Source organism: Maylandia zebra, linkage group LG10, assembly GCF_041146795.1.
Source record: "Maylandia zebra isolate NMK-2024a linkage group LG10, Mzebra_GT3a, whole genome shotgun sequence".
NCBI lineage: Eukaryota > Metazoa > Chordata > Actinopteri > Cichliformes > Cichlidae > Maylandia > Maylandia zebra.
Window position 1 is genome coordinate 21,517,915 of NC_135176.1, and position 27,569 is coordinate 21,545,483.

At 38.7% G+C, this 27,569-nt stretch overlaps 1 protein-coding gene across 4 annotated transcripts in view; it reads right to left on the minus strand.

Moving 5' to 3' along the window:
• Positions 1–1,700: 1,700 nt before the first annotated feature.
• The window catches only part of LOC101480767 (rho GTPase-activating protein 26), an 88,153-nt gene continuing 62,284 nt past the window's right edge, over positions 1,701–27,569 (minus strand). For 3 of the 4 annotated variants that reach the window (XM_076889335.1, XM_004550345.5, XM_004550343.6), the window contains exons 18-25: positions 24,818–24,923; positions 23,058–23,217; positions 22,117–22,255; positions 21,270–21,453; positions 9,475–9,510; positions 9,221–9,331; positions 7,723–7,814; positions 1,701–3,697 (exon numbers count right to left, since the gene is read on the minus strand). In XM_076889335.1, the coding sequence (XP_076745450.1) occupies positions 3,609–3,697; positions 7,723–7,814; positions 9,221–9,331; positions 9,475–9,510; positions 21,270–21,453; positions 22,117–22,255; positions 23,058–23,217; positions 24,818–24,923 (917 nt within the window). In that variant the 3' untranslated portion in view covers positions 1,701–3,608. The remainder of the gene's footprint in view (positions 3,698–7,722; positions 7,815–9,220; positions 9,332–9,474; positions 9,511–21,269; positions 21,454–22,116; positions 22,256–23,057; positions 23,218–24,817; positions 24,924–27,569) is intronic. The other variant, XM_004550344.6, reaches the window with a different exon arrangement.

The following is a 27,569-nucleotide window of genomic DNA, read 5'->3' on the forward strand; positions in this document are numbered from 1 at the left end:
CCTTTTGTCTTCTAAATTTACCTTAATTCTTCATGGCGTAGCTCTAACAAGGTGCACAGACCTCTTTGTAGAAAAAAAAGAAACAAGCCCAAACATACAAGTAAACTATATTCCCAAAAGTTTTTGCTCATCTGCTTTCACACAACTCTGACCTAGAGTGACTTTTTTAATCCTCACAGTTTAATATGATGTTGGCTCAAGCTTTGCAGCAATAACATCTTCAAGTCCCGAGAAGTCCTGACTCACAGTCTCTGCACTAATTCATCCCCAAGGTGTTCTGTCAGGTTGAGGTCAGGACTCTGTGCAGGCCAGTCAGGTTCTTCCACACCAAATTTGCTCATCCACGTCTTTATGGACTTTGCTTGTGTGCATCTGTGTTGGAACAGGAAGGGGTGACCCTAATCCCCAAACTGTTCCCACAAAGTGGAGAACATGAAGTTGTTCAAAATGTCTTGGTTCCTGAAGCGTTAAGAGTCCCTTTCACTGGAACTAAGGAGCCAATCCTGACAAATGCCCTCACACCATAATCCACAGGTGGCATCCCTTCACAGTACCACGCTGGAATTCACTGAGCTCCTCAGAGCGACCCATTTTTTTCAGAAATGTTTCCAGATCAGTCTGCATACCGGCTGGATTTTGTACACCTGTGGCCATGGAAGATATTGGAACACCTGAGTTCAATAATTTTGATGGGTGAGTGAGTACTTTTGGCAATATAGTGAACATTTAGAGCATGTGTGCAAGAAATCTGATTTTTATGTATGGACTGGGTTGTATTATGTTCTTAAATATGAAAAGAGGCCAGCTGTATCCTTCCTGTGTCATATAGCTGTTATGCTAAGCTAAACTATATGTAAGCTATTTGCCTCCTGATGCTAGCCCCACACATAATGTACTGGTATCAGTCTCTTTGTCTTTTATGAGAAAGAAAGCATGTAAATGCATTTATAAATTAACTAATAAGTGCTAATGAATTAGCCTGCAGTCACGAGTGCTTGAAACTTAAAGCTTACATTTTCATGTCATCTTAGCTGCAAGTTATGACTCACCACAAGTAGATTCTAAATTTAAATAAACATCAGTAAACGTTTACTTAAAAGGAATCCAAACTGTAAAAACATGACTTAATATGAAGTCCAGTGCAGCTGACTGATGGCCTAACCTTGTGTCAAAGTGCTGTTTAGCAAGAGAGAATAGTTCTGCTTACCTATGAGCCAATCCACTCAAATTCTAGTGTAGCGCATCAAAGTTGTTCTAGTCAACTAAAACAAATCTATTCTGTTAATTTTAAAAACCTAAAATAAAAATATTGCAGAAATATCTTTAGTTTTTATACTTTTTTAGCGCTTTTATTGCTATACCTATGCTGATTTTCTCAATTCTTGCCTCTGTATGCTCTCTATACAGTAATAAGTTAAAAGCCTAAATCTAACATTTAAACTTTTTCTTTTTTTTTAAAAAACTCAACTTAAACGTACGACTCCACTCTGGAAACTAACTGAAAATAAACCGTATTAAAACAAAAATAAATTAAAAATAAAAACGAATAAAAAGGATAAAACAATAATAGCTGTTTTTATGCACAATTTTTTTTAAAATATAAAGTAGGAATTACAGAATGAATAATTACACATTATTAATAATAAACCAGAAGACAAAAATCGGAATCAGGATTGGAAACTAGAAAGAAAACTTCAAGCTACAGCTGTTCAAGATTTGTCTTTAATTCTGCACATTTTTCACAAAAACATTCAAAAGAATATTTAAGGCTGCAGGATTTAAATGATACAAAAAATCAGGGCAACAAAGATGGAATTAAGGAATTAAATTAGTATGCTAAAAATACAAAATATAAAATTTCATAATGAAAAAAGTATACCTTATCAAATACTGTGTATTTATTTACAAAGTCAAGAAAACACCCCAAAAAGAATGCCGTGCAGGATTTAGCCTTTAAGTAATCTCATAAATAAAAAATTTAGATTTGAATAAAGTAGTCTTATTTCACATTTAAGCTTTTTTTACTCTCCCATTTGATTTTTCTGTTGAATTTATAAACTGGATACAGGATAAAATGGGGAAAAATAATTTTCTTAACAAGTGGTTCAAGGAATGAGCAAGCCACAAAGCTGACCAGCTTTTATACACAAGTAAAAACAATTCTGAAAAATCTATCACCTTTTCCCCCTTCAAGTATCTGAACTGAATGTATTTACAAATTACAGGCTGGGCAGTAAATTTTTGATCAAAGAATAACTCAACTAGGTCAGCCATGGTTAAATTAGATAATCATGTAATCTTGTTTCCTACACAGGAAAAATTAGGCGTAAAGAAGAAACTATGAATGTTCAACTCTTGAGGGATGCTTAACTTTACATTTTTTTGAAATATTAAGTAAAGTGATGAGGTATAAAGGGCATGGAACAATAAAGACTGTGTGATACCTTGACTTTCAAAATTATTTCAATTTTTCAGTCGCACCGTGCTGTCAAGATTTAAGCATCCAAGATAACCAAGTAACTAAATCTGCATAATGGCTAAAACTAAAAGAAAATATTATAAATAAACATGTTTTTCCCAAGTTCATTCAATCTTCCTGAATGGACTGAAATGGTGATGCCTCACAGCTGGGCTTGTTTTAACTGACAGGAATCAGCTGTTCTGCCTTTGTTGCATTTTAAATTGCTGATGGGCTTGTGGGGATTATTTGAAATTTTTCGCATTTTATGCGAGGGCTCTGCAGGGGAAAAATTATAAATAAAGAGAAACCCATAGCTGACCTTTGAGTGAACTAGTTCCAAAGAAAACTCATCCTGTGCCGACCTGCCCGGGGGCTCCTGATGCTTAACTGGAGCTCTGAAACATTAGCCAGGTTGAGTCTTGTCCCAGGCAATAACTGCACTTCTGCAGTGCTCACACATTTACAGCCATAAAGCCAAACCCAATCATTTAAGTCAACTTTTAAAGCTTAACTGTCCCATTTGGCATTACTAATCAATTCTACAATAGGTGAAGTCCAAAGTTAATACGTCCTGTCAACATCTCTGCAGAAACAGTTGCCTATTTATACCTAACCAAAAAAAAGGAGTGTGTGGAAAAGGTGGTTGGAGTGAGGGACAGTGCAGTTCAAAATATAAAAGCAAAGAACTCACACACATTGCAGCTGAAAAATATCAAATCATTTATACAAGTTTGTCTAACTTCCTCCCACTGTTCTCTCTCTCTTTCGCTCACACACACACAAATTTGGGTTTGTTCCCATATAGTCTTCACCAAGACTAAAAGCCACGCACGCTAATCAAATAAAAGCAGTCTCGTCTTTTTATATATGTTTTCATTCCCCAGTGCAATTCAGGGTTCTCTCCCCACTTCGGTATGCTTTGTTTTTGTGTCATATCTATTGGATATGGTTCTGCTTGGTCCAGTTTCAGTTTCCAGTCTGATCAAAACAAAAAGTCACCTTATCTGCATTGGTCCCGTCCAGTACAATAGAAGTGATTGAGCCTGTATCCTCAATCTGTTTAGTTTTCTGAAGTTAAATATAGTTCATTAAAATCCAGTTTGGTCTACTCCCATCCACAATCTTCCAGTTCATGTATGCCGTTAAATTATACAAACTCAACATAGTTCTCTGGTATCAGTCCTGTTCGCCCATCAAGAGTCCCTTCCAACCAGCCAGGCTCCCTGGAAGTATGAACTAGACAGAAGGGGGAAAACATGGATATTGTTGAAATGCATTGACATAGAACTGAAATGTTCATAAAAATGTGAAGACACTATGCATACTGAGGGTGAGAGGGTGGAGAAGCAGGCTTAAAATGATGGTTAACACTTCCACATGTTTCCCATCGAGTGTTTAATGTCTAAATACTTTGGAGAGGATATCTCTGGCATCACAGATTGGCTGTTGTTTACTTGTGAGCATGAAACACAGTATGAGCCCGAAACGTCAGGCACGCGTCCTGCAACAGGAAAGTCTTTTCTGTACATGAACATGTAAGTTCATTCTTGTGAAATCATTCATGCAGGAATGAAATTGTTAACTCAAACATACCACTTTTGATGGTTTGTTCCAACAGCTTGGTAAAAGTGCAGTGCAGTTTTAAATTGGAAACATGATTAGATTAGTTTGGGGTGCTGTGGTGGTTAAACATCCTATAAATACGAAAGTGCAACATTGCTACAGGGTTAGATTGTGTGTTCACCAGATTTGTCCACACCAGGAATCTAATTTGCACCAAGCTGCGCACCACATTTACATCAAAGACAGAAAAATAAAACCATGTAAGCCTTTGCACGTATTTGATTCTTACTATTTATGTAGGGGGGAAATGAGCTCCGTGTGGACAGCTGGGATGCTTCATCCTTCGCCAGCCGTGAGCAGACTGCATTGCTGAGATACCACGTTAAGGATTGGATGTCCCCAAGGACACATTATGACCAAAAGGCCTCGGATAACATGAGTCTGCATTACATAAGCCTAAATAGTCTTTATGCAGTTAATTCTATTTTGGTTTGGGTTTGAAACTACATCCCACCAACATGGAGTATATGTCTACAAGGAAACTTTACTCAGGCCAACTATAATTATAATAGCCAGCAAAGCAGAAGACCCAGTATAGTTATTGTTCTTAAATTTGGCTGATCTCGGGTAATGAAGCCCAGATCTGCACAAAGAAACTGAGATTATATAATCAGAGTCCTAATGGCTCATTCACAGTAGAATAAAAAATGGATTGCAGTCTTCATTCCAGTTGGGAAAAATCAGTAGTTACCCAGTGATTGCATTGAATTTTTTTATATTCGGCGACTGTTTACAAGTAGCTGCATCAACTATTTTGATTGCAAGAATATTCATGCTCAAAATTCCAACTTTAACTCATTTAATTACTTCTAAATTTTCCACGTAATTTTATTACATACATACAAATGTAAAATGTTAAATTTATCAGTGTCTAGTTAAATGAAAATTACTCCAGTGGTATACAGTGGGGCAAAAAAGTATTTAGTCAGCCACCGATTGTGCAAGTTCCCCCACCTAAAATGATGACAGAGGTCAGTAATTTGCACCAGAGGTACACTTCAACTGTGAGAGACAGAATGTGAAAAACAATCCATGAATCCACATGGTAGGATTTGTAAAGAATTTATTCGTAAATCAGGGTGGAAAATAAGTATTTGGTCAATAACAAAAATACAACTCAATACTTTGTAACATAACCTTTGTTGGCAATAACAGAGGTCAAACGTTTACTATAGGTCTTTACCAGGTTTGCACACACAGTAGCTGGTATTTTGGCCCATTCCTCCATGCAGATCTCTCAAGAGCAGTGATGTTTTGGGGCTGTCGCCGAGCAACACGGACTTTCAACTCCAGCCACAGATTTTCTATGGGGTTGAGGTCTGGAGACTGGCTAGGCCACTCCAGGACTTTCAAATGCTTCTTACGGAGCCACTCCTTTGTTGCCCGGGCGGTGTGTTTTGGATCATTGTCATGTTGGAAGACCCAGCCTCGTTTCATCTTCAAAGTTCTCACTGATGGAAGGAGGTTTTGGCTCAAAATCTCACGATACATGGCCCCATTCATTCTGTCCTTAACACGGATCAGTCGTCCTGTCCCCTTGGCAGAAAAACAGCCCCATAGCATGATGTTTCCACCCCCATGCTTCACAGTAGGTATGGTGTTCTTGGGATGCAACTCAGTATTCTTCTTCCTCCAAACACGACGAGTTGAGTTTATACCAAAAAGTTCTACTTTGGTTTCATCTGACCACATGACATTCTCCCAATCCTCTGCTGTATCATCCATGTGCTCTCTGGCAAACTTCAGACGGGCCTGGACATGCACTGGCTTCAGCAGCGGAACACGTCTGGCACTGCGGGATTTGATTCCCTGCCGTTGTAGTGTGTTACTGATGGTGACCTTTGTTACTTTGGTCCCAGCTCTCTGCAGGTCATTCACCAGGTCCCCCCGTGTGGTTCTGGGATCTTTGCTCACCGTTCTCATGATCATTTTGACCCCACGGGATGAGATCTTGCGTGGAGCCCCAGATCGAGGGAGATTATCAGTGGTCTTGTATGTCTTCCATTTTCTGATGATTGCTCCCACAGTTGATTTTTTCACACCAAGCTGCTTGCCTATTGTAGATTCACTCTTCCCAGTCTGGTGCAGGTCTACAATACTTTTCCTGGTGTCCTTCGAAAGCTCTTTGGTCTTGGCCATGGCGGAGTTTGGAGTCTGACTGTTTGAGGCTGTGGACAGGTGTCTTTTATACAGATGATGAGTTCAAACAGGTGCCATTCATACAGGTAACGAGTGGGGGACAGAAAAGCTTCTTACAGAAGACGTTACAGGTCTATGAGAGCCAGAGATTTTCCTTGTTTGAGGTGACCAAATACTTATTTTCCACCCTGATTTACGAATAAATTCTTTACAAATCCTACCATGTGGATTCATGGATTTTTTTTTCACATTCTGTCTCTCACAGTTGAAGTGTACCTCTGGTGCAAATTACTGACCTCTGTCATCATTTTAAGTGGGGGAACTTGCACAATCGGTGGCTGACTAAATACTTTTTTGCCCCACTGTATATTAAGTTTATACTGAGCACTTTTGCCTTAATAATGAATTATTTGAATGAATAAACCTTTTTTATATACTTCTGTTGGATTTTACGTAAAATTATTGCTTCATGGTTACTGAGGGTGAAGAATCTTTTTTTTTTTTTTAAGTGAAGGTAATAATTTATCTACACTGTGTCTCTTTGAAATGGGGGACTAGACTAGTTTTATTCTGCCTATATTTTCTTATAAAAGCAACGTTTTCTACATCATTTGGCTGTAAGTTGCCATTTCTACAGAAACTATATCATCGTTTCTGAGGAAAATTTCAGAATTTCCTTTCAAATTAATGAAGTTCTTGCTAAACTATAAATGTAAGCAGTTCAAGTTCATTGTTTTGTCAGTAAACTGACGACTGCATTCAATCAAAAACTGACAGCAAACCAACTCTAGCTTACTGCCCACTTGACACACAAAGTGCTTTGAAGACAGAAATTGACATCGAGTGCTCACAGACCTGGTGTCCATCTTCAAAGGACCCATTTCAAAGGAAACGAGAACACTAGATCATTGCACACAGTGACAATAATTTTAGTTACGCAGCAGTGTCCAAGCATTATTTTCCTTTGGTAAGGTGGGTAAATAGGAAAGTAAAGAAAGGGGAAAATGTTTAGCATTTCCCTTTATCATGGTTTGTATGTCTCTGGGTAACTTTCATATATATAGTATGCATGTCTTTGCTGTTTGTTACATATTCAGTCCAGTGTATTGCTTTAGCAGCTTGTCTGTTTGCCAGATTCTAAAGTCTCAGCACATTTTATTGCCAGGTGCCAGATAAAATATGTTAAACAAATGTTCTGTGGATCCAGTCTCTGGAATTAGCAGTGTACATTCCTCTATGCTCCTTCATATTCACTTCATATCATAAAGAAGAAGTTCCAGAAGTTCTAGTCAAGGGAAAGTGGTGCTATAAGCCTATCATATATAATTTTTGGACGGCTGACTATTTGGATAAACGTCGAGGATTTTTTGAAAGCCTCAGCACCAAGGCCAAGCAAATTCCCAAGTCTGGATTTTTGTTTTGACAACAAATAGTTTCTATACGCCAACCCACATTCTTTCCTTTTTCCTTTCTGCTGGCAAGTCCAGATTGTGACTCACCATTCTCAAAGATGGTCCCAGCGATGAAGGACAGCTCAGAGTCGTGCTCTGCCTTGCAGGCGTATAGAGCTCGAGCTTTTCTGCCCGTGAAACTGGAAATAAGAAGAGAGTTACACTGAGCCAGTAATCAGACACCAAAGTAGTACCTCAATTTAACACAAATGGCAGGTTGGTCACTTTATATGCTCTGTTTATTAAGTATCAGATGGTTAAATTCACACATGGACTTTTTCCTTTTCCTGATTTTAGAGTAGGTATAAAATATTAGTGCATGACTGTACATCATGCAAAGCTACACTTAGCAGAGGATTAACAGCCCTACAGTTGATCCTCTGTGGAAACAGGCCTATGTCCAGAAATCTGCTGAGGGGGAGCACCCAGTGCTTGTGAGAACAACCCTATCCTTTTGCTTGTGTGGAGGATCTGAAGATAAAGATAATGAAGCTTTTTGTTCTATATCAGGAATGACAAAAAAAATTATCTGTACATGTTCAAACCTGAACCAGGTCTTTGATATGGAACTGGACAGGAATGAACCCACCACAGCGTTTCTGTTTGGTAAATAATACACTCATTACCTGCTTATTGTGTGACATGACTCTGAATTAGTCTTTAAAAATAAGCTGTACGTCAGTGTTAACTGCACATGAGGATGTGTTTGCATATGTTTACTTAATTATTTGACACTCTGGACATGGTTTTATGTCGACACTGTAATATTCCATGGTGTTGTATGTCTTTAAAGTTCTAGCTTGTCATTTCTTTCTGCCTTGTAAACTTTACCTTTTCATTCAGATATAATTTACTGTTATATCTGTCTACCGTCTCCTACTGAGTCATTTAGAGGTCACAGCTTTAAAGACCTGATATTTTGAGGGTGCAAAGCACTTGAAAAGAATACTAGCTGTTATCAGCTTCTAAAACAGCACCAGGACACTTAAGGCTTAAAATGTTAAGCACTGAAATGAACTGTAGTGACAGACACTATATATCTACCAAGGTTCAGATGAATAACTGCATCAAATTAAGGCGTATTTTTATTGCCGTTTCAATAGAGAGGCTCATATTAGAATGACTGCTGCTTGACGTGTCCTTGATTTGAGATACTGCGGTAATACCCCGAGGGACGAGTTAGCTCTTAAGCTCTCTCGTTTCATGGGGAAGAGGAGAGGTCAGTCACATCCACTACACCAATGCCTCTTGAGCTCTGCTGGCTGGAAGTGTGTTGATCAAATTAACTACAATAATGGAGATCCATAAGCTTTCAGATAAGGTTTTTTAACTAGTTGGGCAAATATTACAATTTTGTATAAATATATTTTTCCTGAATAATAATTGATGACAACTGCTTTCATCTTTCAAAAGTTCCATCTTTTTTACTTTCATGCCGTCCTAGACTTTTGCAGTTTAAGGTTTCTTAGAATGAGCACAGTTTGCAGTTTCATTCTTATTGCTGGCAAGTCAGCATCATGTCATTTCATAAATACTGTGCACTAACCTGACAGGAGAGGAGTCACTGGAGGCAGAAGATATTGGCTGTGGACTGGAAGGGGCTGAGAACATCGGCCAGGAGGGCGAACGTGGAGAAGTGGGACTGGAAGACGTTGCACTGAAGGACAAATTTACAGAGAATGACATGTTGATAGAATTAGATAAAAACAGGATAAATAACACCTCATGTTGATACCCTAAAGTACTGGAAATTAGGTGTGACAAGTGGCAAGTGTGACTTTAAAGCAGTTTTAAATGTACCTTGTTGGTATGCTGGCGCGAGGCTTCGGGTTCAGCCTGGAAACACACACACAAGAAAAGAAGACAAAGTGACTCAATCAGTTGTTATCAGTGCATTTTATTACATACAGAAGTGTTTCTGGACTTGGGAAAATACATTGTGGAATGAATTTGTACATTATAAATTGAGAGACAATGATGTCCACAGTTCTACATGAGAGTTTTCCACCACATGAGGAATAAATGACAAGTCAGCAAAGTAGCCCTCCAATCTCGCTTAGCTAAAATAGTGAATCCAGAAGCCAAACCATACCAAATTCTGTAAAAGTGTAATGTGCTTCGTGTTCAACTAAAACAACAAGAATAATGGAGGCTAATATGGAGGCTGTTTGAATTTTCCCTTGGTGAAGTCCTAACACAGTCCCAGTTGAATCTTGCGGTCTGTAAACACAGTGGGTAGAGGTCAGAGTGTGGATGTTCTCCCTGTGGTTGCACAGGTTTAATTTTCCACTCATGCTGCCCTTGACCAAGGAATTGGTGTGCATTTGTAGTTGTCTCCTGGGTGCTGCATAGTTGATTCCCACTGCCCCTAATAATTAGGATGGGTTAAATGCAAAGACGTAGGAGGGTAAACACGATATCCTTATATTTATCCTTACATGTAACAAAAAAAAAAAAAAAAAAAAAAAAAAATCAACAAGACTTTAATTAGGTGGGGATAAAAAAAAAAAATCAATAACTACAAAGGACTGATCCAAGAATCAGTTGTAGTGATACTCTTTGTAAGAGAATAGTCATAGATGCAGTTTTGGTCAACGTGGTGATGTTAAATGTATTTCAACTTTCTCAGCAAGATCCATGTCTTCACCAGAGATGGGCAGTAGCGTGTTAAAAGTAATGTGTTACTGTAATCTGATTACTTTATTAGTAAAGTAAGGGATTACTATGGCAAAAAAGTAATTAGATTACTGTTACTTTCCCATAAGCACGCTACGTTACCGCATTACTAAACCGTGATTTTGTTTGTGATGTTTGTGGGAGTGTCTCATGATAATGACGAACAAGCGTGCAGCGTCCGTAGCAACAACAGACGTGTGTAGATCAACAATGAATAATATGGATTGTGAAGGAGAGTACGACCATGCAGCGTTTAAAGCTCGAAGTACTGACTTTACTTTGAGTTCGATTCTGTAAAAAAGTGACAAAAACATTCGCGTCTGCTGTACACTCTGCGTGGGGGAAAAAACTTTTTCTACAGCGAAAAATTTAACTTCAAATCTGAGCAAGCACCTAGAACGCTGCCATGGGAATGTGAAATTCACAGAGAAACCCCCGGATCCCCCCACTGACATGACTGCTGTGGCACTAGGCAAACCTCCACATGCCCCACTCCTGCTAAACAGGTAAAAATAGATTTAAGAACGACTGTACTTAGTGCCGCTGAATCTTTGCAAGTACTTGCATCTATTTGAGTGTAAACACAAAACATTGTTTTAGTTCATATGCTGAAATATGCAGAGAATAGGTTAAAATGTTAAACAAATTCCTTCAAGTCAAAGACTGTTGCGTATAATTTAATTTTTGCCTGATGCGAAGTGCATAAAGTTAAAAGATTCAAACTAAAACAAGCTTTAAAAAGAGACTTTCTCATTTGATTCAATTTTATATGATGGATAATGCAGAAAAAAATAGAATTGGGCTGAAAGGTCTATTGATTTATAACACATTCATGTCGTGTATTTAATAATAATAAGAAGAAGAACTTTTTTTTGTTTTTTAGAACTTTGTTTTTTTATTTATCCCGAGGGAAATTCTTTTGTCATAAACATGCTCAATGCAGCAAGAGAGACAGAGGAACAGTGTAATAAGTTTATGTTATGTTTTTAAAAAGTCACTAAGTAATAAAGTAACTATTTACCTCAGAAAAGTAATGGGATAACTTTCTTAGAGAAATAATAATAATAAAGTAACTTGACCAACACTGGACTTCCCCAAAAGATTTTTCATTCAGTCTTTCTAATCCAATGATGCAGGATGCAGATGAACTGTCACTTTTAACACACAAAGATTACATAAAAGGCAACACCAGATTGTTTCAGAGATTAAAACGTAAATGCATCACAGAAAACTGGCATGTAAATTAAGCCAGCAGAGTCACAAAGAACCAGAACACCCACTGTTGTGCATTCACAGCACTGAAAACACAGCCATGCTGCTGTGCATCATCCCCTACGTCGACGTTTATTTTGGGCTTTCTTTTGGAAGCCTTTGCTTCTTCTTACTTGTATTACTCATAAAAGCTAAATACTAAAAAAAAAGTCGTATATTTATACACCTATTTCTAAACGGAATTTTTCCTGGGAGTCTTATTTGCAGGTCTTCTTATTCTTATACTTATTCTTAATAGCACAAGCAATTTGCCTCAATTGTTTAATTAAAAAGATTTCAAACTGATTCTTGAGCTACTTCTGATTGCTTCAATCACCAGGAATCCAACAAGTGAACACATTTAACTGGCCTTTAAAATACTCAATTTGCCCCCATAATCAGTGACAATTTATTAGAAGAATGGAGTTAAAAGGACATATTATAGCCAACAGTGCCAACATAGTAGCATTTGATATGTTATAGTGGATTCAAAAGGTAGCCAGAAAGTACAGGAAATCTGAGTAGAATTTTCTATTTGTGAAATACTTTGAGAGGTAATTTTAAATTCTGTGAAGATTTTTTTTACCATACCAAACAGAAGAAGTAATTTGAATGAACAGTGAGGTGAAAAATTCTATATATCCTTCCACTAAAAATGGTAAAAAGAGAGAAACTCTAATAAATGGGCTGCTGTAAAGATATGGCTTCTTTATTATTTTATTTTAACAATCTGCACCTGCCTAGCAAAAGCAGACTGTACTCTTTTTCTTCCAGTGTCAGATCAATCCCCTCATTCATTTTATATAACATCACATTGGTGAGTCAGAGGATTATTATTTTTTCCTCTTATCTCCCTCTCTGCACAGCGTCAACAGATTCATAGTCGGCTCTATTCTATATTATAACAGCCTTTCCCTTTTTTTGATGATGTAACATATGGTTGCTATGGTGACGTAGCTATATTTAAAAGTTAGTTTTGTGATGTTTTGTTTCAGGGACCCTGTGACAGACTGGCAACCTGTCCAGGGAAACTGAATGAGCTGAGGATGGATGGATGTTTTTGGGACACTACAATAAAAGCATCAGTAAAATAGCTTTTAGATCAGTAACTCAGTGCACACAGAACAAGACAAACACACATAAACAAAGATGATAAGTGATACATATATCTTTGTTGACCTTAGAAACATCTAGAAACAGTTTCACCCCCTCCATAATTATTTTGGAGCTCTTCTTACACCATCAGTATTTGGCAACTCCAGAGTGAGAGAAGTACGAGTTGGAAGATCAATCTTGCAACTTCTAACTTCTAAATTTACTTTAGAAAATAAATTATTAGAAAGTCAAACTACTTCAACTTGATGTTAACTCTGAACTCTGGTAAATAAACTAGTAACAGGACAGGAAGTGAGATCATTTGGTTTAAATAAGCTCAAAAAGGCACTTTGATATTATCACCGTGGCTTTATCAGGATCAGCAGAGTCACAGTAACTGATCCATCCTTTTCTACTTTATTCTCCACTCAGAGATCAATCAACATTAAAAAAAAAAAAATCAATCAGTGTGGACAGCACCCTTTAACTGTCACTAATCACAGATCACTGTGATAGACACGGCAAGAGGGGACCAACTTCTATGTCAGTAAAACTATGCAAGAATACATTTTGAGAATTAACAATGCAATTATAAATAATCTGAATATTTCATGGTGAATCTCGTGTTTATTTTGCAACGAATATGACCTGTACTCATGGAATCAGCTGCCTGATTTTTTTTCTTTTGTTTTTAAAGTGGACTTCATGCTGCTGAGTCACAACACCACCATGTAGTGTTTGCCTCTGCAGATGTGAGAGCGACAAATACAGTTTACAGCCTTAAACAAGAATTTATAGTTTAAGAAATAAATCAGATTGACCCCAGAATTGCCTGCAAATGTTGAGTCTGGACTCAAAACACAAGGGTGCAAAAAGCTCTGAGAACATTTTAGTAATGAGAATCATAAATTTTACTTACTTCTTTTGTCACAGAGCCCAGCATTACCTGTACGCAAGGTTAAAGTAGTGCAGAGAAAAGTGAGAGGCTGGTTTTTACTTATACTACATGTCCATTTTTACTGATGGTGGCATGAATTTATCCCTTATTAGAGCTCTGAAGTAATCAGTGTAATATCTGTAATATCCTGAGAGCAGGAAGGAGAAAAAATATTTATATAAACAAGCTGTTTATCAATAAAAGCAGCCAAAGCAGACACATGTAATCTGGTAATGCATGTGTGTAAAAGGGTGTTATGCTGTTAGGAGGGAGTATCTTGATGACAGCCTGTCTACAAATCCTTAATGGATGTTTTTCTTCTTCCTCTCATTGATGGCACGTGAGAGTGTTTTTTTCAGTCACTCTCTCTATACTAATCAATCTCCACTAAACAATTATTTTCTTGCTTTGCTTTCTTTTCATTAAAAATAAAAAAACAGCACGGTAAATACAAAACAATTCACTGACTTTCACAAAGAGACAAGAGCAGAGCAGAGCAGGAGGTTTTTGGCATTTACATTTTCACCTTAGAACATCAGGTCCAGGCCACCGTCGACCTCGTAGATTTGACCCAACTCAGACCCCAGTGCATTGCAGACTGACATCTCTTTTAGGTTTGCCTCTAGACATAGTCAAAGGTTTGCAGGTTTGTAAAAAGCACCTGACAAATAGTAGTAGGGAATAGGAGAACAGACAGAGCTAACGATGTCAACCGGTTGCTCTGTAGCTCTGCGCATATGATGAGGTCGCTGAGGCTGGTTTTTCCTGCCAATTTGTGATGTGGCTCTGGGAGAATATGAAATGATGATCCGAGCTGGGATCAGAGTCAGTTACACATATCTATCTTTGCTAGTCCAGTCCAGCAGCTTAGGAATGACTCTTTTCCCCAAGGTGTAGTGTATTCACTCTGGCTGAAAATCCCTCAACAGCTAAATCGAAAATCCTCTAATGTGTGTCTGTTCACACTGAGCTGGTAGAGTTTTGATTCCATGCTGGTCATTTTTTTCTTTTCTTTCTCGATTGTAGGAATTTTAAAGGCCTTATTTTCAGAGGATGGGCAGGCATGAAAGCAGGGAGACAGCAAGTGACACCCAAACCTCAAACCAAGGACCCTGCAGTAACCTTTGGCATATACACCAAAAAGCAGAAGTAAATAAAGCAAAGTAAATTAAGCAAGTTCGAATTTACCTTTAACATGCTTGGAGACATACAGTGCAAACAGAAAGGGACATAAAGTATAAAAAACAATTACATCAAACATACGGTTCTGCCCAAGCACAAGTATAAGGGGATAAAAGGAAAAAACATAAGGATAGCAGTCTTTGAACATATAATTGCATACACCATTAAGTGCTCTATCACAGGTTGTTCACTACAGTCATTAAATGCTTCTTCCTTGTGACTCATAAAGCAAAGAGTTTCCAAAAAAGCCCTTTTCTCTGTCGGCTGTTCTCTGTATTCTTCAGAGCATCTCTTAAAGCACCTGTTCCTGCTGTGCATTCTTATTTCTCCCCTCATTTCACATATCACGAATAACACTTCTCTAGACATCCTAATGTGGACCCTGGGCTCAGTTTAAAAAAAAAAAAAATATCCCAAATACATTTATTATTACACCTGGAATATAAAGTATGTGTTTTCTATGAATTGTGTGCACAAATCACTCAAATTATTAAACGATGAAAAATGTAAGTTGTGACTTTTTGTATGCATAAACATTTTTTTATCCGTTAGCTTTCTCTCCATCAAGCAGAGCAGCAGTTGCGTGGAGCCCATTAAATTTCAATTGTATCACTACAGCATACGGGCATACATCTTTTGTTTTATGTTGTACACACAATATAGAGTATACTGTCTATATACAGCCATTGGCTTTCGTTTGAAAAAAAAAATGCTTTCAGTAATATTAGTATTAAAGATATAAAGATGATTTTTTTTAAATTTATTTTGTTTTTTTACTGATTGATCTATTGTGATTAGTAAAGATAGCATTTAAGCCAAATATAAGCATACCATAAGAAACAGGAAAATACTTCAAATACATCATAAGGATGGCTCCAACCGACCGCATACTCAGTGAATACCTCAGGCAGCAGAAACCCAAGAAAGAAGAGGATAAGGAGGATCCATCATGGAAGGATAGACCCCTATCTGTACCACCAGCAGACCGAGGAAGTGGCTGACCTCCAGAAGTCCTACCAGTGGCTGGACAAAGCTGGACTGAAAGACAGCACAGAGGCAGTAATCATGGCAGCACAGGAATAAGCGCTGGGCTGGGGTCTATCACATCAGGCAAGACCTCAGGTGCAGGCTGTGTAAAGATGGCCCTGAGACAATCCAGCACATAACAGCAGGGTGTAAGATGTTAGCTGGCAGGGCATACATGGAACTCCATAACCAAGTGGCCGGCATAGTGTACAGAAACATCTGTGGCGAGTATGGCCTGGAAGTCCTGAGGTCAAAATGGAAGACGCCCCCAAGGGTGGTGAAAAATGACCGAGATACGATCCTGTGGGACGTCCAGATAAAGAGAGACAAAACGGTGATGGCTATCCAACCAGACATAGTGGTGGTAGACAAACAGAGGAAGACGGCCGTAGTGATAGATGTAACAGTTCTGAATGACAGCAACATCAAGAAGAAGGAAGCTGCAGAAGTACCAAGGGGTCAGAGAAGATGTGGAGGGTGAAGGTAACAGTGGTGTTGAGTCTATGTTTCCACAGGCCCCGCTAGTTTAGAGACTTATTCCTCATGAAGAACGAAAACAAGACAGAACATCTTCAACCGGTCTTTTACTCGCTAACGAGGGAGAGCTTTGGTCAGAACCAGGCAGTGGAGCAATGCTCCTCACCTGTCTCTAGCCCAAATCCTTCAAAGAGCAGCTCCCCTCGTAGCCTTTTTATTGACATGACAGTTACAATACACATCACAGCACAAGCACCTCCCACCGTAAACCCCCCCAATGGTTCTAAGACAAGGCACTATGTGTGTGTGTGTGTGTGTGTGTGTGTGCAAGAACTCGTGTGTGTGTGTGTGTGTGTGTGTGTGTGTGTGTGTGTGTGTGTGTGTGTGTGTGTGTGTGTGTGTGTGTGTGTGTGTGTGTGTGGGTCATGGGGGTGCGTTTGTGTGACCTCCTGCTCACCAAAAGGGTCATAAAAGCAGGAAGCTTACAACAAAAGAAACAGATCTTTCAGATAAGATGTATCTACAATAAAACCTCCCCCAGCACAGAGTGGCTGGAGAGGTGGTCAGGATCAAAGGAATCTCTTTGATCCTACTGCTTGAACTGAGACTTTACAAATTTAAGAAACACAATGACAACATTCAACAATTTGACTTAACAAGTGGTCCCAGTGGTAATAGAAGCACTAGGTACAGTGACTCCCAAGCTAGGCAAGTGGCTCCAGTGAATCCCAGGAACAACATCATCAACAAGGGCAGGAGGTATGTTTCTGTTCTGTTACAGTCCACAGCCATACTCAAGTAATCAGCAGCCAAAAGTATTTTTGTTGTTTGATGAAGGAAACCTTACAGTACTGATGGCCGTTCATTTCTAACATTAATCAAAGTTCAGATTGAAGATGCAAAATTGACACAGAACTCACACAAATAACAAAGTTGATAAACAAAGGCTGGGTGGAACAGTAGCATGCTGTTGAGAAAATTAAAAAATGAATTCCAAGCCGTGGGAGATAATAAAGGAGAATGAGTGGCAGTATCAGTGGAAGAGAAGGAGAAACAATTATTGGTGACAGACTGGGCCTGCAGTCTTTATAACTAGGTGTATGTTAACAACAAACACCATAAAATAATATCAGGATGACAGACAGAAGATATTGTTTGTGTTCCTGTACATTTGTGTGTCAGACCATATGCCTGGCCAACCTTTGTCTCTGTGAGTTCCAGATTTAACGTTTACATAAAAACATGGTTATTTTCAGCAGGAGACAGGTTCAGTCAGCCCTGTGATAATATTTTTATCTCAGCTGGTTTCAGTTCTTAAACTGACAATCAGACAAGATAATCTGACAAGCGAACACACTGTGAGAGGTAAATCTGAGACACTTATTACCATACCAACTTTTTAATGCCATACATTGAGTTTTAAACTAAAAGTGCACTGAAAAAAACCAAAGTCACAATCTTTTAGAAGTTGGATTTAAGGTGCATCGACTCCACGTGGGACATGTCATCTGCTGCATGTCACCCTCTCGTCAGTGAAGAAAGGGGTTTATGACTGGATGTACGTTTGCCACTTTTGTCATGCTGCTTTGCAACAGATCATGAAAGAAAGAAAAAAACTCAGCTTTTGCACAGCATGACAAATATCAAGTACCATTTATGCTTTTTCATTGTATCAAAACCAATGGCGTGTCCAGCGGGGTGACCTGGGGGGGCACAGGCCACCCCCCAAACCAGACTGGCCACCCCAGGTGCCACCCCAAAGGCAAAACAATAAAATTCAATCAAATATCAAATGTCCGATTATGTTTTCACGGTGACGCTCAGATATCCGAGTGTAAGTGAATGCAGCATCGCTTCTGCGCTATGCGCATCACGTTAGCAAAGGTAGGAGAGCCAAGCGCGAAAGACGGCACTGCAGGAAACAATTTTTCGGTGAAAGAAAATGAGGACAGAATAAATGTCCCGGTAAGTAATATTAAGTTTGTTGAGTTTAGTAAACTTCGGTGAAATTAGAATACCAAGGAAAAAATAACACTTAAAGAATTATTGCAGCTGTGGAATATTTCAGACAGTATGCTACTGAGGGCAGCTAACATAAGAGTTATGAGTTATAAGATGTAATCTAAGTCGTAACATTGCTGTATGGAGCTGCAGATTTGGTTGCAGGTTAACATAGCTGGACTGGCCATCGGGCATATCCCCAGTGACTTATTTTTTATTTTTTTTGTAATGGCATGAACAATGAGAGGTGGTGGATTGGCCAGATGCAGGTCGATGTGTAGAAATAACTCCGTTGTTTGGTGGTGGCTATGACGGGGCTTCCACAGAGGCAACAGGTGGATGAGGGAAGGGGAGGCAGGAGGAGAGACCCGAAGCAGCCACCAGTCCGAGTGTCAGGTGAACTGAACTTCAGGTAAGAAGTTATGACCTGCAGTCTATCTGGGTCAGATATAAACCAAGTTTAGGTGGAGTTTATTTTCATGTTGCTGACTTTTTACTGTCAGTTGCAATAACTCATACTGCGTTCTAGCCAGTTTGACGGAGTTTTTATACAGCTGGGTGGGTGCTATGATGTTACTGATAGTGAACTTTATTTTATTCATAAGGTTAGTTAGAGTTGCCAAGGGCTCCTTAAAAAAAAATGGAATGGTCCCTCATTCAGAGAAAATATTACGCGTTTCGTATTGAGCTGAGAAGAGACGCAGTTTGTCCCGGACTTTAGCTAGAATGGAAAAAGGCACAAAGCTGGATTTATTCTGTCTTTATGCTGCACAGCTGCCTCTTCTTCTCTCATTCTCTCCCCCTCCCTCTCCTGTTGCTACTTCAATCATGAAACTGATCAATGATCAGCTGATCGGCTTTTCTCTCTTGTTTGTTTATCGCCCACTTTGCGCCAGAAAGAGGAAACCAGCGGATATTGCGCTAAACAACAGCAGCACGTTTAAGCTTGATCAGCTGTTGTTAGAATGTATTTAATATTAATTTCTAGTATCAGCTGATGTTTGCTGGAGCCACTGCTGTAAAGCTGCTGGTCATGATGTCTGTTTAGATATGTGGTGAGAGGGAAACATGAAGATGAAACCAGGAGATGTCCTTACTGAATCATCAGAGCTGAACAGGTGATGGAGAAACAGGTTTACCTTTTAGGTGACATGGATGAGTTGAAGTTATCAACTGTTTCTGAGAGATAAATAACACCAGGATCCTTTTTTATGTAGCTGACAGCTGGTAACTGTGCAGGGGCGGGTCTAGCAAAGTTTTGCCAGGGGGCCAGGTAGGGCATTAACAGGGAAAGGTGGGCACAAAGAAATACTTTTCTTTCTTATTCTCATTTAAAATACCTAGCTTTTATTAAATAATTATCTAAATCTTACAACCAAAGTTTTTATCTGACGTAAAATGTATAGAAATCATACATATACCAACAAGACTGTACATCACTGTCACAACAGCATTTGTTTTCATTCAAAGGCTTTATGGCTTTAATACCTGGTGGGTCGGTCTGTAGTAAAAATGCCCAATTTTTTTGTCCCAGTCCAGCCCTGCAGGTTAATACTGGCAGTGTCACCATGCCAGCTGACTGTATTTTATCATCAGCCAGTGTTGTTCTTTATCAATATTACCAAAGTTTACCATAAGGCAGCATAGAAAGTATTTACTTGCTTTCAGGTTTTATTCAAATGTTAGTCTTTTCATTTGTTTCCCCACTTTTTTCCTGTTTCAAAATCAAACACCAGTTTGTGAGAAGATTATCTTCTTTTTTTTAACAGGCAGATAAAGTTTTGCATTGGCATTGGCTAATTTGTCAATTGTTTGTTACAAATGTTCGTATTTTAATTTTCAAAAATGTTTTTGCCCAAAACATATGTGCACTATATGTCAGTAAAAATACTATGCAAATATTGATGTCCTTGAATGCTGAGTAAGCACTGACAAAGCACTGATTGTATCTCTTGTACTTTATCAACGCAGTATCTAAAAACTTTGCACCGTAGTGGTTAAAATCTCATTCTAATAAGAGTTAAAAGTGCATTTGGTTATTAGGTTTATAGGATTATTGAATTATGGTTAAGGGTTGGTAGAATTTTTTTTTTAAACATTATCTGCCAATTAAATCTGCCACCCTTCTCCAAATCTGTGCCCCTACCTGGCCCCCCCAACAAAAATTTTCTAGACACGCCACTGAAAACCTGCTTGGCTAGATTATGCAGCAGCTATTTTTAAATTTTATTCATTCAGGAGAAGCAGACAGCTGCAGAACTTCACCAGAATCCTTTGGGATTTAACCAGCCAGTCAAAAGTATACTTCACTAAGCTCCTGTCAACCATACATGGAGATGTATACTGATATACAAATATGTAGCACAGTGTTTCATCAGTGTGATTGAAAACAGTTCACATAGTGTATATATTTTTTAGTTTGTATGTATATTTGAAGTTAAATGTTTTCATATTTGTGCACAGAGCTTTATCTGCTGTACCTCATATATTAATATGTTCAAAATACCCTTTAAAAAACCATTAGACTGCTAAGTTATCTTTACTACCTTAATTTTCTTCTTAAAATTCTTGTTAATTTTATGTAAATCACCAACTCATAGATGCTTTCAGTGAACAAAACAAGTCCATCACAGCTGTCACAGGGCGAGAGGCTGCGTACACCCAGGTCGCTCACATCTACTGCCGATTTAGAATCATCAGTTAGCCTGAGAAGCATGCTTTTGGACTGTGGGATTGAGCCAGAGTCCCTTATGAAAGATGCACACTCCACACAGAAACGTCCCAGCTCTCCAGTGCATTCGAATCAAGGACACTCTTGCTGTGAGGTGACAGTGCAAACCACCACACCACTGTGCCATTTTAATGTTTAAATCGAGTGCACATATTTATGCTGGTGCATCTGTTAGAAACTACTTGGGTTAACCTTATTTCGTAATGCTGTCCTACTCACAGTGATGTGGGCCGGTTCTGCCGGCTGTCCTGCTCGCCATCATTGCTTGTCAGGCTGTGTCTCGGGGTTCGACCTTGGCTGCTGCTGCTGCTACTGCTGCTGCTGCTGTTACAGTTAGCAGACGAGGACACCGAGTGTTGCAGGTCAGCAGCTGTGGCGTTGCCAACACTGTTCCTTTTCTCACCTGTAAGAGTAAATGTGTGAGTGATGTATTCCTTGGGGCTTTCTCATTTCATAAAAATGGTTTGAACTATTTAGAAAAACTGGCAACCACTCTCATCTGAGATTTTTAGTAGATGCACTTATGGTATTAGTTTGAAAATCCTACGTTGAATCGTTCCTGGGTTATCATATTCACAAACTCTGGTGTCAAAGCCACCCGTTCTTCCGCTCACCTGGCGGTGTGACGAAAATACTCCAACAGCCTTTTACAGCTGAGAGGTAAAAACCTTGCATTCTTATTTAATGTAACAGATTACTGACCTTTAGGGGTCACTTTTTTTGTTTTTCACCAAGGCTTTTAATAGGGAGCCCCCCCTTACAGCATTATTTTGGGTGCTTTATTCAAGAGTACGAAAGATCATTATGAGGTTTACTTATCAAAGCTGTTAGCAAGGAAAATTCCGCTGCAATCCTGCATGTCTGACAAACTTCCTCCCTTTAATAGGTGGCTGAAGGAATTAGGATTAGGAATTGTTCTGTTTGTTGTTCGGTTTGTTTGGTATACCTGTGTTGTCTATGTTTTAATGCAAACAAACAGATGCTTTTAAAAAAACCAAAAATTAAATAAAGAAATCCTAAAATAAATAAATAAATCATTTGCATGAGGTCATGTCCTTCAGCTTACCCTTGTGGGAATGTGTCGGGGTGTGGAAAAGCGTGAGTGGCCTTTCGCTGCAGGAAGGAGTTTTGCTGTCTGTGCTCCTCCTCCTGGGCGTTTTCAGCTGCGTGTTGGACAAAGAAGAATTCGGCATGTCTCTGAATATCTGCACAAACAAGACAATCAGAATTAAATACAAACTAAGAAACAGCACAGTGCATAAATATGTAAATAGTGCTTTGGCAAATTTAAATTTGATTCCAGTGATATAAAAGCAAACAATAATTCACCGCCCTTGCCCATTACGTTGAGGACAGACATTAATTCATTTGTGAGCAGAAGCATTACACTGAATATTAGTTCCTGGATTTTTTTTATTTTGCAGCAGAGCTTCAACCATTGCAATTACAGAACACTGCAACAAAGCTGCTTGCAGCTGCGTGTGAAACGTCTTTTAAATGAGGGTAATTACACATGTAGAGATTTAACAACAGGGGACATTGCTGGGTCTAGTCTGAGATTTGTGGCAGTGATCATGGCATTACTGAAATTTCCTTCCACTTTAAGTACAGTCAGGAAAGTAAAATCCCCACGACGTGATAAAAATAAACACAGGCAGTAATTATTTTTTTTTACCTCCGCCTTCCTCGAACCGATTACATAAGTCTATTAGTTTTCAAATATGCTTTTTAGTTTGTTATTGCAGGCTGTGTTAATCGCCTGTGACACTGTACATGCTTCTTCATTATGGTGAGACAAGCGTGTTAAAGATTTTTGCTTTCTTTTACTATATTTTCACACATTCCAGTAGATACAGCAGTAGTCTGGGAAAGTCAAAAGACTGAGGAGTGCCAACTTGAGCTGTGTGTGTTTGTCTATGTGTCTGTATAAATACACAATGTCTGTGTAACGGGTGCATTTAATCTCTCTGCAGTTATGCTACTCATTAAGGTTATGCATCATCTTACCCTCTCATGGTGCTCTATGAGGATCTCCACAACAATGTTCTGGAATTTAATGTCCATGATGGCTGCAACAGTCTCCTCCTGTGGGCGGAGCAGAGTTGGTCCAAAGACTACACCCAGATTGGCAATGGTCATGAGGTTTTGTTGATGGTGACTGGCCACACTATTAAGGTTACACAAAGAAAAGGGCGACACAGTAAATCCAAATTAGAAACGTGGAACTTGACACGATTTGAAGCTACAGTTCCTGACAGTTTTTTTCTTACATTAACAAAGTCTCACATGACGCATCACTCACATAATTATTACCTAAATATACAGCCTCACTTATTTTACCCATTTTCAGGAGAAGCAACTCCTATTTTTTTTCTCCTGTGTATAATAACAGAAGTAACACTAACATATATGAATAAACAAACAGACAACAGAAACAAATGAACAGGAGGAGCCTGCAGAGACTTTATAGAGCTTACAGGAAAAGCAAATGTGTTTTCACTGCATTCAGAGCACAATCCTGATTTCAAAAGCTGCCAAACAACACAGGTTACAAAAAAATTAAAAAAAATAAGAAACTCATATAAAATGTAAGAGCTCAGTCAAGATAGATCGGCACATTGCCTAAGCAGTCCAAAAAAATGGCATTAAAGCAGGAAAATCATAATGAGGGAGAATATGTTAAACCTGATTGTGACATAATAATACATTTGGCTTACACTTACGCTCTCATTAAATCTCAACCATTACAAACCTCATTGTATACACTGAACAATGCAATAAATCTTAAATCATACATGAACAAAATGACACAGAGAGCTGAGCTACAGTGTGATCCAGCCTCTACCTATAAGCCTGTGATGATAATAGCTATTGGCAGCTGTAATCCACTAAACCCAGGTAACGTGTCCTCGGAACTCTCTGCAAATGCGTTCACCTACATGTGGTTTAAATGCGGCTTATGTCCTCATTACCACAGATTGTATCATGCTGTTGCTGTTGAAGAAAAGCCAGATAAAGCCATGGGGGCTTAGATGCGGGTTTACACTGAAAACACAAAGCAAGTTGGGTGCTTTGGAGAAATAAGTAGACTTAAGCTAGCGGTATCATGCTATCTCTGCTTATGTGTTACAGCAACTTGCAGAATGTGACCTGCAGAAAGACAATGGGTTTTATTCACAATTTCTCTCACCTGTACAATACAAAGCACCACTGCATGTGTACAGTACAGCAGCATCTAAAGCATTGAAGCAAAAGTCTAAATTGTGACAAGGGGTTTTACTAGGTGGGTGAACTTAAAGTCGAGCGCTAATCTTGCTGGGAAAGTCGGGATTGGCATCAGAAACAAGTAAAGTTTAAAATTACATTACATAAAAAAAAATATGTGCAATTTCTTAACCTTTTAACCACTTTTAATCCAATTGTAAACTAGACACTGAGAATAAGGTCTGATTAACTCTTCTTGGTACTGACAGAAATACCTGCATCCGGCCACTAGCTCGTCTTTCTTTTTAAAGGCCCAAGTCCAGAAATAGATTTCGCCTAGTGGTTAGCGGATGGGTTTCTATTTTCAGTACACACAGCATTAGCGCATGTGGTCAACGCTGAGCATTAATTCTTTTGGACAGCAATTAAGCAAAGAAGCATTATAGCAATTTAAATGGAGTCGCTAATGCTAATAACACTACACAGTGTTAAACTGCTTTAGAAATGAACAGCGTATAATGCAGTTACACCTCTTGTCCCATGTGTGCAATTTTTCCACTTACTTGGCCAGGTGCTTCACCAGCAGCTCCAGCATCTGTCTGTTCTTCTCTGGTAGCCGGTGCACTAGCGCGTGGACCTCTGTTACTCTAGCCTCTGGATTGTCCATCTCTGGATAGAGACACATATTAAGACTTGAGAGATTCAAGTGTGTCGCTGATTATTATATCTTTATTGACACAAACAAGCACATACAAAGCCATCAAACAGGTAATTTTGCAACCATGCAAGGCAGTCGTGATGCCTTTTTTATTTTTGTTGTAGACACTAAAAAGCAGTCATTCCAATACACGCCACAGAAATTAAACAAGTATACCCAAGATTTCAATAAAATAAAAGTCTGAATAACATCCAGACTCGCTGGAGTTCTTAGATGTCACACAGATATTTCACATCCTTTTTCCTGTCGCTACAACCAACTATCATCCTAACAGTCTTAAGCTGCTTATATTCTTTTGTAAACACATTGTTTTCCAACAATAATTAAAAATCAGACCCACATATGCCATCTTGGCATTCTATATAATCACTATGAGTGATATAATCACTATGAGTATCAACCTGCAGTTCTATGAAAACGCACCATAAACTCATGTTTGTGCCATTTTTGTGAGAAAAAAAAATAGTCCAGCTGATTTAGGAAACCAACTGATGCAATGGGCTTGAGTGTCATAAACAAGGTTAGGTAGGTGATAAATATTCAGAGGGAATCAGGGTTTCTGTGTACCATTGCCAAACTAGTTATGAAGCGCATATTAAAACGTTTATCTCCACAAGATGCAGAGACAGAGCTGAGGATGCATGTGGGTATTTATTGGCACTGTGTGTTTAATACTGTTACAAAGTGGAAAAGCTCCATGGCAAGCAGGGCAGAACAGCCTGTTGCTGATGAATAACTATAATAACTCAAGCCTGCGGGGCTAGTCAATAAAGAGATGACAGCAGACTCACACTATATCAACCTTCAGGCCCCAGCTGTCAGTGCCAGGCAACGCTCCCACAACTGACAGAGCATCTTATACACAGGCAACCATAATTTTTATTATTTTCTTACATAACTGGGCTGGGCTCCAGCAGACACACATATATACAAAAAAAATAAAAAATAAAAATCAGCATTCCTTATTATGGTGCCCACGGCTTTACACACATGCACAAAAGGACAAAAAAACAAAACTTTGTTTTTCTTTAAACCTCAGCCCAGACATGTGTAGTCACAGCACGGTACGAATACACATTCGGTTTTACAGTACTGAAGACCTTTAATTTTATTCGGAGTAGATTTAGGACACCATCAAATGCTTTCTGAATTTAATAAGAGTAGGAATCCAGCCAACATCAACCGCATCCCAGGAGAGAGATAAACAAGGAAATTACACTTGATTCACCAATAACCTGTTTTCTCATTATTGAGGAAGCTGCTAATGTGATGCAAGTTGAGTTTTGGGTGCTTTTAAGACCGTAGGGAAGCAGTTACTTACATCGACGGATCAAGATGATTATGTACAGCAGCCAAAACAAATCCATTGTTAATATGTCAAATGGCACAAACATTTGTTTTCAATCGTCATTCGGTTGTTTCAAACATTTAACTGACATTTTGAAAAGACTTTAAGCTCTAGCATTAAAACTGGAAGCAAGACTGGGGATTTAGAAATATTGCTACTACCAGCTTTTCTTCTGTTTTACCTCTTCATCTGCCCTAAATATCCACAAAGACACACTGCTCTAGTTACTAGTGTGTATGCACCGCTAGCAGCAATGTAACAGTTTAGTCTGCAGAATGTCTTTATAAACAGCCTGTGTGTCTTGCCCATGCTGGTGGTGACTGGCTAATCATTAATCCTGCTATGGTGTTCACTGGACACAATGCTGTTCAGCCAGGATGCCAGATGAGTCAGTCATTTAAAATGAGTGAACAGGCCAATATGTCTGAACTCACACAGGAGTAAGTGATTAAATATAGAGAAATATCTCACTAGATATAGTGATTAAAAAAATAAATTAAGAAAAATCTGGTACATCTGTGACTGATGAAGTGGTTTGCTGATGTCACAACTGAAGGATGATTTTTAAACCATCTTCCATGGCCCGCAACTTTAATGTTTAATTAAAGTTTAATGTATCCTGGCACGCATAATGTACCAAAATAAGGATTAAATCATAGAAAATGTAGGGATAGAAGAAAAATATTGCAAACATAGTATAATGTGTTTATAATCTACAGATCAGGGTATTTCCTGACCTATTATTTTCCAGAAATTTGCCTATTCAGCTTTAAGATTATCTGACACTTTTGTAGAAAAGGCGGCAAACAACTCCGTCTATCATGCATAATTGTGCTTTAGAAGATTAATGTCAATTAGTACTTGCTAAACAGGAAGAAACAGTACTTGTTAAATTGGCTTCTTAAAAAAAGAAGACTTTGATTTACGTGTCACGGAGATGAGGCTCATCTCAGGTCTTTCTTATGGACTGCATTAAGTAATGCAAGTGAATAACGTTTGGTAGATCTTTGTAGATGCCTTACAAAATATCACTCCTCCTAGTAGGAGTGAGAAATAAAGCCCAATTGGAAGGAATTCTGGTGATGTACATAAATATTAGACACAAGATGGACAGAGTCAGAGCATTTTCTTCATACACTTTATACTTTCTTTTCTATTCTGTCTCTCGTGAAATTTGAGAAGGAGGAAGAGCACGATGCAATATCAGATCTTGTGGGCGGAGTTGGTGAATACATGTAAAAGAGAGGAG